The sequence below is a fragment of the Eleginops maclovinus genome, chromosome 21 (genome assembly GCF_036324505.1).
Source record: "Eleginops maclovinus isolate JMC-PN-2008 ecotype Puerto Natales chromosome 21, JC_Emac_rtc_rv5, whole genome shotgun sequence".
NCBI classification, from domain to species: Eukaryota; Metazoa; Chordata; class Actinopteri; order Perciformes; family Eleginopidae; genus Eleginops; species Eleginops maclovinus.
The window spans coordinates 15,302,293-15,321,094 of record NC_086369.1 but is presented as its reverse complement, the minus strand read 5'-3'; the positions used below and the strand labels follow the sequence as shown (position 1 = coordinate 15,321,094).

Sequence of the window (18,802 nt, the reverse complement as noted above, 5' to 3'; positions counted from 1 at the left end):
ATAAAAACAAGACTTTTGACCATCATGTTCTGGTGTGTTATAGACAGAAAGATGATCGATTCATTGGAAAGATTGTCTGCAGATGAATATTAGTAATTGCACCCTAACTTACAACACAGTTCATCACTAACTAAGAATAAGAGTTGGGAATGTGTGCTCCCTTCATACTGTACATACAGCAGGAACAGAGTTCAGTGCACACCACATGTCAAAACAGATGGGAATCACTGACTGCTTCAATATCACTTTGAATGCTGAGTGGTAACCCTGCAGGGGATCCTGGGCTTGAGACCCTTCAAAATAAAGTAATAATGTCCATTTGTGACTTTATTGCACAGATTCATTTTGCCATCACACATTGGTTAGTTGAGCCACTTTTGAGCCATCGTGGCGACAACATGCAGCCCTCTGATGTGACGTAGGTGCTGATCCAAAAACATAATGGAGAGTGTCACAATGAAGGAGCTCTGCTCACTATTGTATATCAGTTTTACCCTGAGTATGGCGTCATGTCTGTCACCCAGGACGTTGAATTCATGGCAGATCTGCGTCGATCAGCAGGTGTGGGTCCCTGGTTTATTAAACTGCGTGACTATATCTTGTCCAAAAACACCAAATGACTAACATCCAACACACACACGTACCTTCAATAGAGGAGGATGCATGTATACACACACTCACGCTGCTATAAAATATAGATTTAAGGTGTTATCTCTCCATCTTGGGGAAGTAATACCCCACATTACTGCATTACTCACCCAGGGGCCACAGATTACAGGGAGGAGACGCACAATCCTGCACACCCTACTCTGCGCTGTGGGAGTGTGTGCATGTACACCTATAGGGAGGAGCTTTTGGGGGATGTAAAGTGTTTCATTGGCTATTAGAAGAGATGATTGGACAATATGCTTTAACTTTAAACCCCTAAGTCTTTGTCTCCATAAAAAGTCATTTCAGTTCATCTTGGATTATTAGTTTTTGATACTTTTCGTAAGGGAATAAATCATATTGTTTAAGCTGACACCATGTTTCTCAATATTACCCAATCACAGGCCTGCAAACAAGTAATGTCTGATAGTTGGGAAGTCCAGAAAGCCACTGCATCGGTACCCAGTCGACTTAAAATTCTGATAATGAATCAGAATTCTGGGTCTCAGAGTTTAAGAATGAAGTCTGTACACGTTAGATACTCCCCTGATGATGCTGCAATAGGAAACCTACAAGCTGTGTTGAAATCAGCAGGAGAGCTAGTATGCATTAGCTGTTAGCATCAAGCTATAAGTCAGTAATAGTATCATAACGAGTAACGGGTTGAGGAGTTGTCTTGGTATGAAGAGTAATTGCATATTTTACAGCTTTTCTTATCATTTGAAATCCGGGTCTGAAATTCCTCTGTGCTGTAGTGACATATTCCTCCGTCACAATGAACATGAACATTGTAGTATTGCTTGAATCCCATTTACAACACCCTGAATTCCCCGGTTTTCACCCGAGCATTGTTGGTGTTTACCTGAATAAGAGACATTATAACCAAATAAATAATAAACAGCAGTGCCTGAGTAGCTGTATTGCACATGCATGCTTACAGGTGTACTGACAATACACAATAAAGTAGAATAGAGTAACTTTGTGTGTGTGTGTGTGTGTGTGTGTGTGTGTGTGTGTGTGTGTGTGTGTGTGTGTGTGTGTGTGTGTGTGTGTGTGTGTGTGTGTGTGTGTGTGTGTGTGTGTGTGTGTGTGTGTGTGTGTGTGTGTGTGTGTGTGTGTGTGTGTGCACTGCAGAGCTCCAGTGTCTGCACATTTGTAAGCCTGTCTTATCTACATGTATATTGCATTTTTGTGCCTGATTGCTGCAACTGAGTAAAACATGGAGGTAATTTTATCCTCTACAGGAGATCTCTAATAGATTATACACACACACACAGATCCACACACACACACACAATGAAAAAAACATGCTGTCCGTTCCTTAGCTGGGAACATCCCGTATCAATGACTTTCAAATCATTTCATGTCACTTTTCTTCTCTCTGGCTCCTTTTTTATCTCCCCCCTCCCTCCCTCGCTCTCTGTCTATCTGTTGCCTTTCTCCCTCCCTCCCTCCTCCTCCTCCCCCCTCCAGGTCTCAATCTTGAGTGTGGGCAGTATGATTGCGTGTGTGAGCAATAATGTAATTTTGCCGCATTGATAAAATATAAATTGTCCTTGAGCTGCGCTTTTCTAATGATCCATTTACCGACAGCTTCCCTGCCACCTCTCAGCACTCTGCATTTGCTCCTCTTCTCCCCTCCCACTCCTCTTCCTCCCTCTCTCTCTCTCTCTCTCTCCGTCTTCATCTTCCACCCTCCCTTTCTCCGGCGATACAAAGCGGGGTGGCAAAATCCACGGGTGCGATTGTCAAATCAATTATTCATTCTGTGCAATTACACTCACACAAAGAAGTTTCCCCGTGCTCCGAGTGGTGATTAAATTAACTGCTATTCCAGCTGCCCGTCGCCACCAGCCTAATAGAATATTCATGGAGGCGGCCGACGCAATGGCCGATCTCCATTAACTTCATCATGCTCACTTAATTACAGGCTTGTTATTGTATTTACACCTAGTTAGAGCGTGCAGAGCCGCGATCTACTCGTGCCCAGTGTGCGCGAGTGTGTGACAACACCTAGTTAGAGCCCAGATAACCCCTGATACACTCGGAGCGTGTGTGAGCAAGAGGGACGTCTAATGCAATCAATTAGGCAAAGTTTTTAAGGGTGTGACGCTGGATTTGTGTGCTTTCCTCAGTCTCCATCTTCTTTATTCCACTCATCGTTCGTGTTATTATTTCCACTCGCCGCCTTTTTTCGTTTCACGGCCTTACAGGCAGCGGCGTCTCCCCCTCTCCTCCCGCCTCGTTTAAGGGAGGCTATTTATTTGAACTGCACTCCCCACTGCGCTCCGACTTGCAGCCAGGTCTCTCCCTCTTTCTTTTCCCCCCTCGGTGACTCTTAAATCATTCTTTTATCTGTTCGCCACACAGTGATTGAGGTGGAAAAAGAGAAAGGAGTGAGGAAGGGGGAACGAGGAATTATTTTTCTCCTACCTTTCAGAAATGATGACATGATTGCTTTCGCTTGATCATGCATCATTGCCCTCCTTCTATTCCCCCCAGATAAATAGACTAGTTTGTCTCCCCCTTTCTCTTCCTCTGTCCCTCGCTAACATGAGGATTATCTGGTAATAGTTGCTGCAGGCGTTAAAGTCAACCACACCGCTACTGTTTGTCTCACGTGTTTTTTAGTCGCCATGACTCTGAGTAAGGGCGCTTTTTAAGTGTTTAACTACCATCAATCGTGTGTGTGTCTGTGTGTCTGTGTGTCTGTGTGTGTGTGTGTGTGTGTGTGTGTGTGTGTGTGTGTGTGTGTGTGTCTGTGTGTGTGTCTAACCTTTGTTCCCTGGGCAGTCGGTGGTGTGGTATTTATCCAGCAGCCACTAATGCAGCGGGCAGGAAGACAAGACAGGAGATGGCGAGGACATGACCACTGCTGTGTGTGTGTGTGTGTGTGTGTGTGTGTGTGTGTGTGTGTGTGTGTGTGTGTGTACAGTAGGTGATCTAGATAAATAACAGCCACAAGTATCTAATGGGTTTGCTTCTGGTAAAGCAGCAGTAAAGTTCTGCTGAAACGATTTGTGGATTCACACCATTGATAATCTGTTAATCATCTCATCAGTTTATCCAGCTTTTAAAATGTGAGGCAGCTTTCTGTTTTATATCGGTGTCAATCCAACACTGGATTTGAAGATAGTAGGAATGTAGCTGCAGCCCCAATGTGGGAAAATAGTAAAACAATTCAATGTATCGGCGACATATTGCTTGTTTTGCGCTCTTAAGAGTCCAAAAGTCTTGTTTTGAACAGCAATTATTCCCATTTGAAAGCATCGACCTGTTGTCGTTTTTGCTCCAGAATTATAAATGCATTATCAGTATAGGTGTCAACTGTTGTTCCAGCTTTTGTTGCAGTCCTAGTTTTAATAATATGCTAATTATTGGAAAGACTAATCCCATTTTAGCAGGCTTAAAGGTCGTTTTGGTTTCATTCCACTAAGATATTTTGAGGCCTTTTCATGCCCTATTTTCCAGAATTGTAATATAAGATTCGAAGTGGTGCCTATCCGTGATTATTTGTGGGCTCAGATTCACAGATCTTAAATCTTCTTTGATTTGTTCTCATACTTGCTTGTGTGGTGGAGAAACTTCAATAATATCAAACTAGATTAATAATGTTAAATAAGATCAAAACAACGTCGTCCTCCCATCTCCATCGCCCTGCTCCCTCACCAGCGACCCCTCCATTTGCCCCAGTGTTATTCCCGCTGTATCTGTGCTCTGTTTGTCGTGTCGGTGTGTTACCTCTGGGTTTGGCGGTGCTTCCTGTTCAGAATAATGCTGTAAAGATTTGGTTTTGGTGGTTTCAGGATGGCAGTCTTCTCTCTGGCCTTATTACGGCCCCCCCGAGGGGATAACAGGGACCATATATCGACTTCATGCTCTCATCGGGCTTCTCAATCGATCGTGTGTGTGTGTGTGTGTGTGTGTGTGTGTGTGTGTGTGTGTGTGTGTGTGTGTGTGTGTGTGTGTGTGTGTGTGTGTGTGTGTGTGTGTGTGTGTGTGTGTGTGTGTGTGTGTGTGTGTGTGTGTGTGTGTGTGTGTGTGTGTGTGTGTGTGTGTGTGTGTGTGTGTGTGTGTGTGTGTGTGTGTGTGTGCAGAGTGATAGCATCGCTGCAGACAGCCCTGGATCTGTCGGCTCTCCAGTTGAGGGTGAAATGCTCCTCAGTGTTTATTAGTGAGCAGATAAAGCCGGTGCTCCAGGACTCTACAGAAACTAATCATCGTCATGGGGGGAGGGGGGGTCATACTGAAGTGAAGCATTCACTATTTTGAAATGCACTTAGTATTGATGCAGTCGAGGAAGTGAGTGATCTTCCGTTGAGCTTCACTTTAGTAAAAGTAGAAATACTGTGGTCTGAAAATACTCGGTTAGAAGTTAAAGTCCTGAATTGAAAATGTTTCTTGATGGAAATACTCAAGTATAGCACAGGTGTTTCCTTGTTAACACCCCCCCTCTGATGACACCTCCTTTATTTGTCTCCTCTCCCCTGCAGCTCATGTTAAGCATTGGAGCCGCGAGAGGGAGGTGTACCGCAGGCTGAAGGAAGTGCCGGACAAAGCCCTGGCCACCAGCGGATACTCAGAGATCAACCTGGCCAAACTCTTCCAGGCGTTCTCCTCCCTCAAGTAACACACACACACACCTGTGGCGACAACACCTACCGAGGAGCGCCGACGACCCACACACAGCGGGAACCTCAACCACTGTCTTCGGTTTTCGAGGGAGGCAATTTACAGAATTTTCTGCAGATTCTTTTTCTATAAATCTGTGAAAAATGTCCATTCCAGATCCTCAAAGTCCAGGATGATGTCATTGAAAGTCTTTATATTCACTTCAATATAATATGATCATGAAAAGCAGGGAATGCATCACATTTTAGAGGCTGAAAACCACCTTTGATGCCATTTTTACATCAAAACAACTAAATATTTTTGGGGATATTTGGCCGATTCTTCCTCTGAAGTTGCAGCTTACAATATTTTCCTCATCGATTCATCTGCAGCTTTTTTCCTGTTTTAGGTTTCCGATATATATTGGTGATTTTAGTCTTTGACCTCTTGACCCTCGTATCATCTTCTCTGAACTAAACGGGCTTATTATTAGACCTAAAAAGCCAATCACACCTCCTGCTCACGGACACTCGTGACTTGACCCAATCCCCCTGACGCTGTATGATAAAGGGGAGTAGCAATCATACCTAAATGACATCTATTGTGTGTGTGTGTGTGTGTGTGTGTGTGTGTGTGTCTGTCTTTGTGCCTGTGTGTGTGTCAGTGTGTGTCTGTGTGTGTGTGTAATATGACTTCTTCTCAGAGCAGCCAGTATCCTCCAGGAGACGCTAATTAGCCAATGATCGTGACCCTGGCCTGTAAAACCGCTGGAGGCCTGCAGCGATCGGACACTTGTTCTGATTACCACCATTCATCCCGTGTGTGTGTGTGTGAGATCAGAGGGTGCAGGGGTGATGGAGGCCACACACTCTCTGGCTCTTTTGTCTCCATATCGAACAGCTGATCTTCTCCTCCGCTGGCTCTGTTTAAGTGAAGCCATTTCATCCCTCTCTCCTCCCACTCCTCCCCCTCTTCCCCTCTTTGTGCAGATGTGTTTTAATGCCTGTAGATTTTGTTATATCTCACCTGTGTTGCTCAGGTATGTAATGATTGTTTTGTAATGTAATATTTTTCACATTGGTTATTTTGATACTGAAACCTTAATAAAAAAGCTGAATGGATCAGATGTTGGCGTTGTGTTTTGTGACGTATTTCCACTGTCTGGGCGTCTGGTTTGGAGAGTTCCTCCACTTTATTTTCCTCTATATTTAAAGGATAAATTCTCCAGAAACATGTATTTCCTTCCTCTCAACTAACCAAGGAAAAGAGCCAAACCAGCCCAGATTTCAGACAGGTACAGTACACCTTTTGTCTAATTATTGTCCAAAATGTATTAAAGATTTGGACTGGGTGACATGAGTTTGTCCCACTGTAACTCGCATAACACTAGTATTACTCCACAGGTAAAAATAGTCCCTTCCCTAATGCATTGTTTGGCTGCTAAAAACCGCAGCTGATTTAAGAGATTCTTTGCTAATAAAACACCAACACGTTCTATTTCAGGAATAAGCCAGTGTATGGGCTTTGAGGCCAGACAACCAGAGAAGTGGTAAGTATTCAAAAAATGCACGTAATACGTTCTTTAAACTATTTATTGGGGATTAAAGACAGATATTGTATATGGGATTAGGATTTTAGCCACTTTTCAAGAGAATAAACTATTGATTTCTAAGTGAATTTCAGGTATTTCTTGTAAAAACTAATTGAATTACTATTATTTTGTATCACTTTTGCAGGTAATGGATAAATATCATATACGAATATTTTCTTTAGGCTGAATCAGTGATTTATCATGTCAAATCAGGCTGTTTGTTTGCCTAATGCCCAGATTAGTAACAGGAATCACTGACTTCAAGAACCCATCTGCATAGCGTATATTTGGTTGATGCGTTGAACCCCGCTCTCTAAATGCCGTATGCATTTCCCGCTGTAGTTAATGCTCAGTCACTCGCTTCATGAAGTGTTTCTCCGTTCCCATCAGAGAAGTCTCTTTGTGTTAATACAGTGGAGGGATTTTTTACTCCATCCTGCAGCGTGCATTTCCATAAACACTGCACGCCTCACAAATCACTTGAAACCACTGTGACTTGTGAAGGCAACCTTAAGTGGGCTGAACACTTAAACCATGATTCACTATGCAATGGATAGAACATGCTGTGTGTGAGAGAAAGAGTCTGGGCTGCATTTACAGCCTCATAACTTTACATATTTATTAAATCATATCAGCAACGCTCCTTCTCTCACTCTGCCACATTTGGGATGTAATCACCTGCAGCCTCTGAGTACATGAACTCACCTGAGCTTTGAGGTACTACTACTTCTGAGGCTTTAACTTCACTGTTCAGAGGCTCATGTTCTTTTTAATCCACTGCTTGTATTTGATTGCTTTAATTACCTTACGTTGAGATTATTAATACAAAATACAATCAATAACTTCAGTAGTATAGGTTCAAATGAAGCTTTATTGATGCTTTGGTGGAATTTACAAGCTAATTATTTCCAAAAAAACTCATTTTAGCAGCTTTGCCTTTTTATAGTTGAAGTGCATTTTTATGCTAACACATTTTTACTAAAGTTGTGTTTCTGCACTTTACTTGAGTATGGATATCCGAGGTGAATATTGTCCTTTTTACTAAATGTATTTGATTACTTTAACGACTTGGAGATTCAGATTCTAAATACACAATACAATCAGCAAATCATGTATTATTATAGACTCAGATACAACTACTGATACCTTGGGGAAATTCACAAGCAACCTGGCAGTATAGAAAAGACAAAATAGTCAAATATAAATATATTTTAGCAGCTATAACACAGATGCAAACATTAATGCATCATTGATTAAAAGCCACTGATATGAAAAGATATTCTGAAATTAGCCTTTGTGCAAAATATTGACTTGGACTTTTGCTACTTTAAGTACATTTCATTAATAATTTCTTGGAGCTTTCTTTTAGTAAAAGTTGTATTTTTTCCTTTTTATGTTTACGTATTTAAGTACAATTTCCAGGTTCTTTACTGGAGTATTTCTATATTAAAGGACCTTTATTTTTATTTTACTCAATACATACATTTGAGCACTCTAGAAGACTTAAAGTTTCACATTAGTTTGACTAAATACTCTAAATATGTACTATTATTGGTTAAAATAAAACGTTATTGATCCCTTGGCAAAATTCACAAGCTACCATTGTCGAGTTAAAAAAAAGCTCCACTTTAAGCAACATTTAAGAGATGCAAACATAATCAATTCAAATGTACTAATATCAAATGATCTGAAATGAGCCTTTGTGCAGAATCAGGACTCTGTTACTTTAGGTGCATTTTAATGATATTACTTTGGTGCTGTTACTCCAGTTAAACTTGTCTCCCCTGTTGTTTTGCTACAGCTCCCAGCTCCATCCTTCATCAGGCTGCAGCTTTTTAAGTGAGGGCCCCGTTTTGTCCTCCCAGTTTGGAGCAAACCCATCCAATTGAATCCCTGCATTAATTCGACCCAGCTAAGCTAATAAGGTCGAACAAGTCTCTTTGTATTGTGGCGCTAAGCTTTATTGCTTGTCGTTTTGACCAGCGATGGACAAGCCCCGCTTTGATGAGGGAATTAGTCCTCCATTCTGCTGCAGTTATTCATAGCTGGGGGAACATACAGGAGCCGAGAGGTGTCAAAAGCAGAGCCGGTCCTATTGCAAAGTGTCTCCCTTGTTGGAGCTGAAAGGCCGGTTATGAGACGATAAACCGCTTAATACACTGAGCTAATTGGATGAGAGCAAGAGAGACGGGGAATTAAGGGGCGATCCGAGAGGGGAGCGCAGTGCCATGGCCCGGCTATTCAGCTCTTTCTGAGGGGGGGTGATGAGGGCGGGGGGGGAGGGGGGGGCTGTTCATCAAAGCGCCTTTTAGAGCTCCTCTCCCGGGGACTGAGTGAGGACTGATCCGGCCGAGGTTGTGGAGTGATTGGGCCTATTCTCTCAGGAAGGGTCGTGGTGGGAGAAACGAGGCCCGGGAGAATCCAAATCACGGGCCAAATCAAGTCTGGGGGACGGGGGGGTGAGGCGGTGATGAAAATGGGAAGTCAGACATTTCCTGGACACCTGGATTAACCTGCGAGAGGCGGGAGGCGCGGTGCGGCCCTGCGCGTTGGCACAATCCACCCGAATCATTTTCTTCTTTGCGCAATTTGCAAGAAAACGCCGCATGATTGGACTATTCACCCATCAACATTCATTATCAGGATCATTCATGCAACAAGAAAGCCTCGCGTTCTAATCCCAAGTGCAGGCCTGTCTTGAATGAAAGAGCACACATCCAACAAGTGTGACTTTATAAATCCGCAGCCATTGCCCCGCGACAGCATTTCAATTTTCTCGCCTTTTTGCGCTGCAAAGAAAGTTTAAGCCTCGCGCCCAGCAGGTCACCCGCCTCCCAGCATTCCCCAGATATTAGGGACAAATTGGTTTGCCATTCATTAGTTATATTCACAATGAGATTAAAACTCCCCCGGACAATCTCATCTAAAGCCTGAAGGGGAGAAACACACACGCTCCAGTGCGCTTCAGCAAAGGGATAAAAAAAAACATGAAGAAAATTGTTTTTTATATTAGCTTTTTTTCCTCTTCCTGCTTTATGCATTATGCTCCAATGACCAGGTGTGACTGTGGTTGATGCATGTGCAGAAATGTCCCTTATGGGGAGTAATGCCCGCTTGTTGGCGCTAAATTGAGTGATTAACAGGTGTCTGACCTGCAGACCTGTAAAACAAGAGCTGCAATGAATAAAGAAGAGGAGGCTTCACAGATGCACACAATAAAACACAAGGGACTACATTAATCCGCGGGGTAATTTCACGCGATTTGCTCTGGCACCAAAGATGGGTCAAACGGAGGAGAATGCGCATTGATTGCTGTAATAGTCCTGCATTAGATCCAATGGAAGAGGGAGGGAGGAGGGTGGGGGGGATTTGGGGGTATTAACTCTATGAGGTGTGTGTGTGAAAGCCGTTTGATGAAGTGGTTTGTTACTTCATTAATGACAAAGGGGACTCGCTTCCATCGACATGGCATTACAGATGTTAAGACCAATTTAGCGCCTTTAAAGGGGTTTAAAGGAAGTTTTGTGACGGCCCCCCTCTCTCCTCACCCCCCAGATAAAGTGGGCGATCTAATTGAAAAGCCCTTCTCCTTTGTGGCGCGTTTCTCATGTTGGGGATTAGGCTCATGAATATACGGTCAGTATTTTGTCAACTCCGTGAAGAGGATAGACGCACGCAGCGCGGAGGGATTATTTTCTGTCATTCAGGTGGAGCTGCGCCTCCATCCCTGCAGAAAGAAATTCCCCCTTTAAAAAAATGTTTTTATCCTTCCCAGCATGCACTTTCCAACATCACACAACCTGTTACTAAAGTCGGATGTATTTATTTTAAATTCCAGGCAATAAATATTAAACAATTGTATAAAAAAGTCAGTTAATTTCCTTAGATTTTAAGTTAAATAGTCCTCGATTTAAGACAAAACACATTTTCATCATAACACCTTTTATTAATATTTCTATAATATTCTATTTCACATTTTTTATTTTCTCCCAGTTTAGGCCTATGTCAGTCCTAAAGGATTTTGAAATAATAAAACTCATTTTATCAATGTAATTTATTCAAATTAGCATTATTAAACCAGGAAACGTACAATCACTTGATAAGAAAAGAAAAGTGTCCTTCTCTCAGTTCCTCTGAAAGTACTGACATAAATAATGATCTAAAAATCCTAATAATTCGTAAACACAGGTGAAATTCTACACAAGGCGACATTCATTAAACACTACACCGAGTGCAAATTATCAAAACAGGCCTCCTGAAATATACACGACCTTGTTTTGAAAATCATCCTTTTTTCTGGTACTTTTTTTTCCATTTTTACACTATGTACAGTTCTCTTCCACACAGTCGGGTCTTTATGACATCTCACTGTTGTCCTGCAGTCAGACCCAGCAGGGAAAGCCACTTGTTGAATCAAAACTGGGAGGATAAAACCTTAAATTGCAGAAAATGTACAGAACCTCAGATAGCTCCGGTTTGATTCGGAGCGTTAAAAGATGTGTGGTGTTTCTGAGTGTGACTTGCAGGACGGTGGAGTCAGGCGTGCAGAGAAGGCTATGGAAGGTCTATGGACAGTTTTCCTTTGGTTCTGGGGGGGGGGGCTCCTCCAAACTCGCCTTTTATTACAGACGCAGACCGGCTCAGCCCACATCGATGCATACAGATGAAGCAGTGTTAATGTCGAGCACTCCAGACGTCCACATTGAACCGGAATCCTTTCTAAAAGTCTGGGTTCCCTGCGGTTCTTCAGCTTTCTCTCTGTGTGTGTGAGAGTGTGTGTCTGTGTGTGTGTTTCTGAGAGAGTGTGTGTGTGCCATAATAGATCCTATACTTAAATTAGAAGAAAAAAAAACAGCGCAAAGTGAGGAGCAAAATAATACCTTTATAGCACCTTTCATGCATGAACTTCAAAATGTACTTAAAGTATCAAAGACAAAGTACTTAATGCACAGAAAATGAGCCTTGTAAGTGATACTGTTATTATAATACTGAATTCTTCTAAATGCATGTTTACGTTGGTCAGGTGAATCTATTTTTTACATTCTTATCTAATAATGATAATAGCAATTTCTTTATATGCAAAATCCTAAATGTAGAAAAAACGACATTATGTCCATCTGAAATTGAGTGTTAAACTAATTAAAAGTACCTCACATTTCTACTGAAGATAAGTAGCTAAGTAATTGTACTTAATTGGTACTGTTTGTACTTAGTCTTTAAATCTACATGATATTTATGAGGAGCCTTTTTTTAAACATTTTTTTTAAAGTCATCTTTTAGCTGAACCAAAAAATATTGTAATTATTCTGTAAGTGTAAAGGTTCAGAGAGGTGTGTATGTAGTGTAAAATCCTAGCTGTAATTACCACACACACACACTTTGTTTCAGCCAGTGCTCTTTTGAATTTGGTCGTGCTATTCTGTTGGGGAAACATGAGGTATCAGGGATGAAGGGGGACGTCAGCCTCCAGAGGTATGAGTGGGTTTTTGGAGAGGGGGGGCAGGGGGTAGTTGTGGAATGGGCCTGGGACAGGAGGCTGTGGGTTTGGGGGGGGTGACAGTGTTCAGCACACCTCCTTCCCGGCGGCCCCGCTGGGCAGGATGTTGAGCTGGGTGAGCTGCGCTGAGTGTTCCTTGGCTTTGAGGCGCAGCGCGGCGATGCTGGAGGCCCGGCGGTCAGCAGCGGCCACCGAGGAGGGGGAGGCAGAGGAGGCCGGGTCGGGGAGGACGGGGCCCCCGTGGGAGGGGGACTCTACAGGGGGGGCGGGCTGGCGGAGGAGGGCTGCAGCCGTGGAAGCACTGGACAGGGGACCCATACCGGAGAAGAGCCTGCAGGGACACAGAAATGTGACAATCTAAGACATGTGAAGACAAGTTCAAAGTTCCAGAAACACAGAAATATTGATTTTCAATCAGCTGTTCTTAAATATGAGAGCATGGTTGGCTCATAATGGCATCAGTATTAGGCAGCAGATGGAGAAAATGATTGCCTTTTGATTTTACAAAGCTATCTTTGGCCTATGGAGTGTGTCATGGATTGTAAACCCTCCTTTAGACTTAGTGTGTGTCTTATTAGTAAACCTAAATGGCGTAAGGTTATCTGAAGCAAGCAGACATGTTGCTGCAACCAAGAACCGTTTGGTCTGTAAGTGTCAGTGCCAAACCAATAGATAGTAACTTTAGTCTGGGGTATACAACTGAGGAAGAGCAGGAAGTCTCCTTTTGAAGGAGCTTTAACAGCTTTTTCTGGAAAAATGACTTTGTTGGCCGTTATGATCGACTAATCGACCGCTCACTAATCATTGCAGCTCTCTCTGTTAACACAATAGAGCGGACAGAGAAGTGAGAAGCTAATTGTGGCCTATGGAGTGTGCAGAGTGTCACAGCTTGTCTGACGGGATCACACGTTTGGTTAATTTATTAAGACATCTGACGGAGTGATTACACACCACTGTGAGCGGTTAACAGTGTAACGTTTATAATCAGACTCTGAGATAAACAGCAATGTGTGAGTCATCACTGGAGCCGTTACAGTGCATCATGTGTTTTTTTTTGGGGGGGGGGGTTATTATAAGCTGTGCATTTTTAGTACTTGAGTGAATTGTGGTCTTTAGTGTAAATACAGGATCTGAGGAGCAGAGGGTGTGTGTTCTGGTGTGTGAAGAGCAGGGGCTTTTGGTTGAAGCTTACCTGCCAAAGGTGGGTCCGATGAAGGCGGGGTGTCTGAACATGGCAGCCGTGCCCAGGAAAGTGCCCAGGCCGAGAGGGGTGCCCAGTTGGGGGGCCGAGCCGTTGTGTGGTGGGGGGGCAAGGCCGGGGAAGGCGGCAGCCGCGGCTGCAGCAGCCGTCCAGGCCGACTCCAGGGCCGGGTGGTGGTGGGGAGGGAAGTGTCCCCCCTCCAGGTAGTGGCTGAGAGGGTGTCCCGCTGCCAGGGCCCCGGGGAACGGCAGGCCGGAGGGGTGGGCCTGCACCCCCGCCTTCTCACGCTTCCTCCACTTGGCCCTGCGGTTCTGGAACCACACCTGAGGAGAAACGAGGGGGGGGGGGGTCAGTATGAGGTCTCATTTACCTTGAGTCAGCAGGAGGGTGCAGAAGAGGAAAATTATTTTACCAAATTGAAATGCACTTTTGAAGGATAATGAGTGCAGTATGTTACTGATTTTAAAATGAAATACCCCAGAATAAGTCAAACAGTAGATATAAACCATGCATATGTTGTTTTTTATTTATCCTGGGGGGACATTTTTACCCCTCGATCCCAGATTAAAGGGGGTTTTGACAGATTTCCAGGGACATGTTCTCCCTTTGAACCCTTCCCTTCATACTCTTGGTTCAGATGATCTACACAGATTCAAGCTTTTCAAAAATTGTCTTGGAAAATCAAATTAAATCAGATGCATCCAGACCATTTATTCATAAGAGCAGGTGTGCAAATCTGCATTAAAAACCAAAGACAGTTTAATGGCTTTGTTTAAAATATATATCTAAGTTTGAAAGAAGCTAATTCATTTTGAAGTGCACTTTAACTTTCTCAATATATAAATTAAAAATAATTTCCTGTCTCTAATGACATACAACTCTAGGTCCTGCAAGTCTTCTATAAATGATCCAAACTCTGCCCAGCTCATAGAGATGTCTCATCAGACTGTACTGAGTTCTTGTCTCCTTCAGGTGCTGTCCAACAGGCGGAAAGTCACCGGTAATTACATGCACGGTAAACCCTGCAGCTCACGGTCCCTTAAATCTGCTTTCTGTCTAATTAAACCCCCTGTCCCTCTGTACAGGAGGAGGAGGGAGGGGGGGGGGGAGATAATTAAGAGTCGTGTTAACAAAAGATCCAGAAGATTGCCGCTGAACTGGCTCCAATAACAATTAATGCGCTTTAAATTAAATTCTTAAGAGATGTAGAACAAGTGACTTCCATCCCGGGAGAGTATTTAACTTTCCCACGCATTCACTGTTGCCCAGTTTGCTCTGCAGAAGCACAATGAGCAAAATGTCAACACGAGAGGGGAGAGATTGAAGGACAGACACACACACACACACACACACACACACACACACACACACACACACACACACACACACACACACACACACACACACACACACACACACACACACACACACTTTATTCCCAGAGGGCTGTTTAGCATTACACAGCCCCTCGGGAATTTATGAGTTTTTATCACCTCCTGATGGCGCCCGTTAAGTGATTTGTTCACCTTTGGGCCCCTGAGGAGACATCTGTTGTTGCACCGGAGCTGTTTGAACTGTCTCTCTGGTTATGAGCTCGAGCTTTCGACATGCAAGCCACGCTTTCAGTGCGAGGGGGGGGGGGGGGGGGGGGGAGAGAAAAGGGGGGAGCAAACACCTTTTAATGGTCTCTCATTCGCTCCCAAGTGCAAAGCATGGGATCAATGCAGGTCTATTGCAATCACATAATGGGAAATCAAATAGCATTATCCCTCCCGTCTCTCTCTCTCTCTCTCTCTCTCTCTCTCTCTCTCTCTCTCTCTCTCTCTCTCTCTCTCTCTCTCTCTCTCTCTCCTATTACACACATCTTTTACCCCCCCCACACCCACACACGCACACCATCTCCTCCCAGGACAGTGTTTGCTCCTGCACTAAGTGAGCTTTTTATGAATCGCCAGCCTCGCCTTAATTGCCTCTAAAACGCGCGTAATAACATTCAATAACAGGAAAGACCTTCCATTTAACACATTTGGCTGTAATAAATTACCGACTCCAATCGGCCCCTTTAATCGCTGATCCTCAATCAGTGACGCATATCCCCGCTTATTATCCAGCTTTTATATACAGGACATAAAACATGATTTGATTTACAGCAGACTTCTTCTTTTTTTATAAAGATAAACACTTACTTGCACGCGGGCCTCGGTGAGATCCAGACGCATTGCGAGCTCCTCTCTGAAAAATCATATTTAAAGTGTAAGAAGGAGAGAAATCCAAGGTTATACAGGCCGCCGTTTGGAAGCAATGTGGAATTGCTGTTTTGTCCCCTCCTGTTGTTCCCTGTCAACAATAGACGGCTGAAAATAGGCTTGATTTTCTGCGGTGCTCCCTGGATAAACTGCAGAAAAGGCGCCACAGCCATATTCTATTTTCCCTGTCACGGATGGGTAGAAATAGGCCTAGTGATTGTTAGATTTCCCCTTAGCACAGGCCTGTCACTGTAACAACATAATGGTTGGAAATAATGACATCTAAACTAGCCTGCCACAAAGCAATTGACGCTGCCTTCACTGCGAGGCGGGCTGCAGGTTAAATTAGACCTACAAGTCGCCTAAAGTAAATCGATTGGAAAATATGAATAATCTCAGTGGTGAAGAAATCGAAAATGTTGGTCTTTGTAGCAGAATACCGTACACTTTACAACACACATCCTAAACCTGAAAAATGCAAGTCCTAAATTGTAGTTATAGTTTATTTTCTTTAGATCCTGCATACAAATAATCCTAAAACTCTGTATTTGTTGAAGCATTTACCGGCAAAAAGGAGAACATGTCAAAAGCCCAGTGTGTTTCTTGTGTGTGTGCAGGTTTCCTTGGTCCTGAGTTTAATTTTTATTTTGTTGCAGACTGTATTTATTATTATTTCCACCTCAGATACAGGTAACAAAACGTCCCCATGTTAGCACTCTGCAGGTGAGCTATAATGCGGTGCACGGGTTTATTGTTGGGACATTTTATGAGCTGAGGTCTGCAGTGTCCAGTTTTAAGTGTGCAATTACTTTGGGAAATTAAACTAGTCGTGGATATATTTATTTAAAGTACAAAAATGCATTTAATGATCTCCTCTATAAATGCATTGAATAGAGAACAGCTAACATATGTTCATGCATTTGTTACATTTGATTTCAAACGTTTCCTTGGAATAATATTACTATGGTATAATTATTATAAAACACAAAGTGTAATTCTTAATATTATATTTGCATGTAAATTACAATTTCTAGGCCTCCTTATCTCATTGTAAATTGTAAACGAATTGGCTGTAGCTAATGCAGCATTTGTAAATAAAATAAATACTGGAAGACCTTTACAATTCCACAGCCTTTTTTAGAATAAAATACAAATGTAATAACAAATAAATAAAATACAACACATTAATTAATTTAGAATCATCCAGTTTGCTCACCTGGTGAAGACGTCCGGGTAGTGTGTTTTTTGGAAAGCCCTCTCCAGTTCCTCCAGCTGGTAACTGGTGAAGGTAGTCCTGTATCTCCTCTGCTTCCGTTTCAGCATGCCCTCCTCGGAGTCACTGCCCGCCGACAGACACACGCTGTCCTCCCCGTCCCTCACGTCCCCATCCCCGGCGTTCAAGCTCTCCCTCTCCTCGTCCTTCGGGGACAGAGCCGCCGCGTCCCCGCAGCTCTCCTCCTCTTTCCCGGCGTCCTCTTCGAACTTCAGCGGGCCGAGCTCCATCAGGCTGCCGTCCTCCGAGCCCTCCCCGGGGCTCTGGTCGCCCTCTCCCCGGCTCAGGGACGCGTTCTCCCGGTAGGACTTGCTGCGGCTGATGCTCACCTGCGGAGCCTGGCTGATCTTCAGGCTGTCGCTGGCCTCCAGCAGGAGCCGCTCCCGGTCCAGAGAGTCCGGGTGTTCGTGGAGGAACTTCCCCCCGGCTCCGTACAGCCGGCGCAGCTTGGGGGGCAGGTGCATGTCCGCGCTGAGGGAAAAGGGGTCTTTCGTTGACCCTGGGGAGAGAGATTATAACAACAATTAATAAAAGGTGCAAACATTTCCCTGTAAATATAGTTGATTTAGGCCTGTAAATAACTATTTCCTTCTACACCAGCTGTTTATAGACACCTGGATCTGCATGAATAGAGAGCAGAATTTAAAAGATGGATAATCCTTGTCTTTGAACCTTTACATGGAGCAGTCCTGTGACTGCTTCTTCTGGTTCCACTCAGTTATTGTTCTTGGAAAGAATGAGTGTTGGATATAAAACGCTAAATATTCGTAAAGTTCAGACAGTTTGCTTCACGGGTTGCACTCCTGAGAGTCTCTATACATCGAGGCTGTTACTGTGCAATATTATATTAAAAACATACGATATTCTGCAGCAGACAAACCACTGTTTTTGACGCACTGACTTGCATTACGCACAGATTCTCACACATGCTCCAAAATAACCAACAGTTTTTGGTTTTTTTCGAAACTTACTGTCAGCCACCTTCTCCAGCTCCCCTCTGCCGGGCAAACTTTGCGCCCCTATGATCCGGACCTTGCAGGGGCTGCGGCGGCCCAGGATGCTGTCTATGCAGTAAGAGGAGAGCAGGGTGGGGGATTTACTGCTCTTCCTCTCGGCCCGATCGTGGAGATCTTCCTCAAACTGACCGCTCATGTCGACGCTTCGGTTCATCTCGGCTCTCTGCGTGTCCCTCTCTCGGGGTCCGGGGTGCTCCTCTCGTGCCGGTGTGTCACTCTCTCTCCTCTCGTGCCGCTGTGTCACTCTCCGCTCTCTCTCTCTCTCTCTCTCTCTCTCTCTCTGTCACTCCTCTAATGACAGACAGCGGTTTGGCTGCGCGCTCTCTCCACGTTGCTGTTGCGCGCCTGATTGGCTTGTATGTGTGTATGTGGGGGAGAGAGTGGCTTTATATATTTCACTGTTAAAGTTAATTTGAGGGAAAGGGAACAAAACCTGACATGGACTCCTTTCATTCACTGGAACGAACTTAGAAGATACATTCTCACTCGTGATATTTTACGTTATTTTATTTTTTTCAGAATGTCCTTCAGTTTTCTACATATTTTCTTTGTTGTATTCAAAGAACAGTACAGATCAGTGGCCAGAAAATAACCCAAAGTACTTTATTTCATTAAAAACCGTCAATAGCAAACGCAATAATCGTCATGGTTGTTCAAGATTAGTCAAGTCCAAAAATATTACAGATTTTTCAACACATGAGTTATATATAAAATGAATG

The 18,802-nt window shown here is 43.7% G+C and overlaps 2 protein-coding genes across 2 annotated transcripts in view; one reads left to right on the top strand and one right to left on the bottom strand.

Annotated features, from left to right (window-relative positions):
- Positions 1-6,380, top strand: part of pola1 (polymerase (DNA directed), alpha 1) — a 46,672-nt gene extending 40,292 nt beyond the window's left edge. Inside the window, exon 36 of the mRNA XM_063912210.1 lies at positions 5,142-6,380. Coding sequence (XP_063768280.1) covers positions 5,142-5,278 — 137 coding nt within the window. The 3' untranslated portion in view covers positions 5,279-6,380. The remainder of the gene's footprint in view (positions 1-5,141) is intronic.
- A 6,033-nt stretch (positions 6,381-12,413) lies between these two features.
- On the bottom strand, positions 12,414-18,240 carry arxa (aristaless related homeobox a). Its single transcript, XM_063873836.1, has 5 exons — positions 18,039-18,240; positions 17,011-17,566; positions 15,735-15,780; positions 13,540-13,871; positions 12,414-12,678 (listed from the first exon to the last, which is right to left on the bottom strand). The coding sequence occupies exons 1-5, from the start codon at positions 18,235-18,237 to the stop codon at positions 12,414-12,416; spliced, it is 1,398 nt and encodes a 465-aa protein (XP_063729906.1). The 5' UTR covers positions 18,238-18,240.
- Between the last annotated feature and the right edge of the window lie 562 nt (positions 18,241-18,802).

What these genes read in the sequence shown, in the direction of transcription:
- arxa (XM_063873836.1), bottom strand. Translation starts at nt 18,237, where the DNA reads ATGAACCGAAGCGTCGACATGAGCGGTCAGTTTGAGGAAGATCTCCAC. An exon ending in TCACCGAGGCCCGCGTGCAA is followed by an intron (nt 13,872 to 15,734) that starts GTAAGTGTTTAT and finishes GTTTCTCCTCAG; the next exon opens with GTGTGGTTCCAGAACCGCAG. An exon ending in ATCGGACCCACCTTTGGCAG is followed by an intron (nt 12,679 to 13,539) that starts GTAAGCTTCAAC and finishes GTGTCCCTGCAG; the next exon opens with GCTCTTCTCCGGTATGGGTC.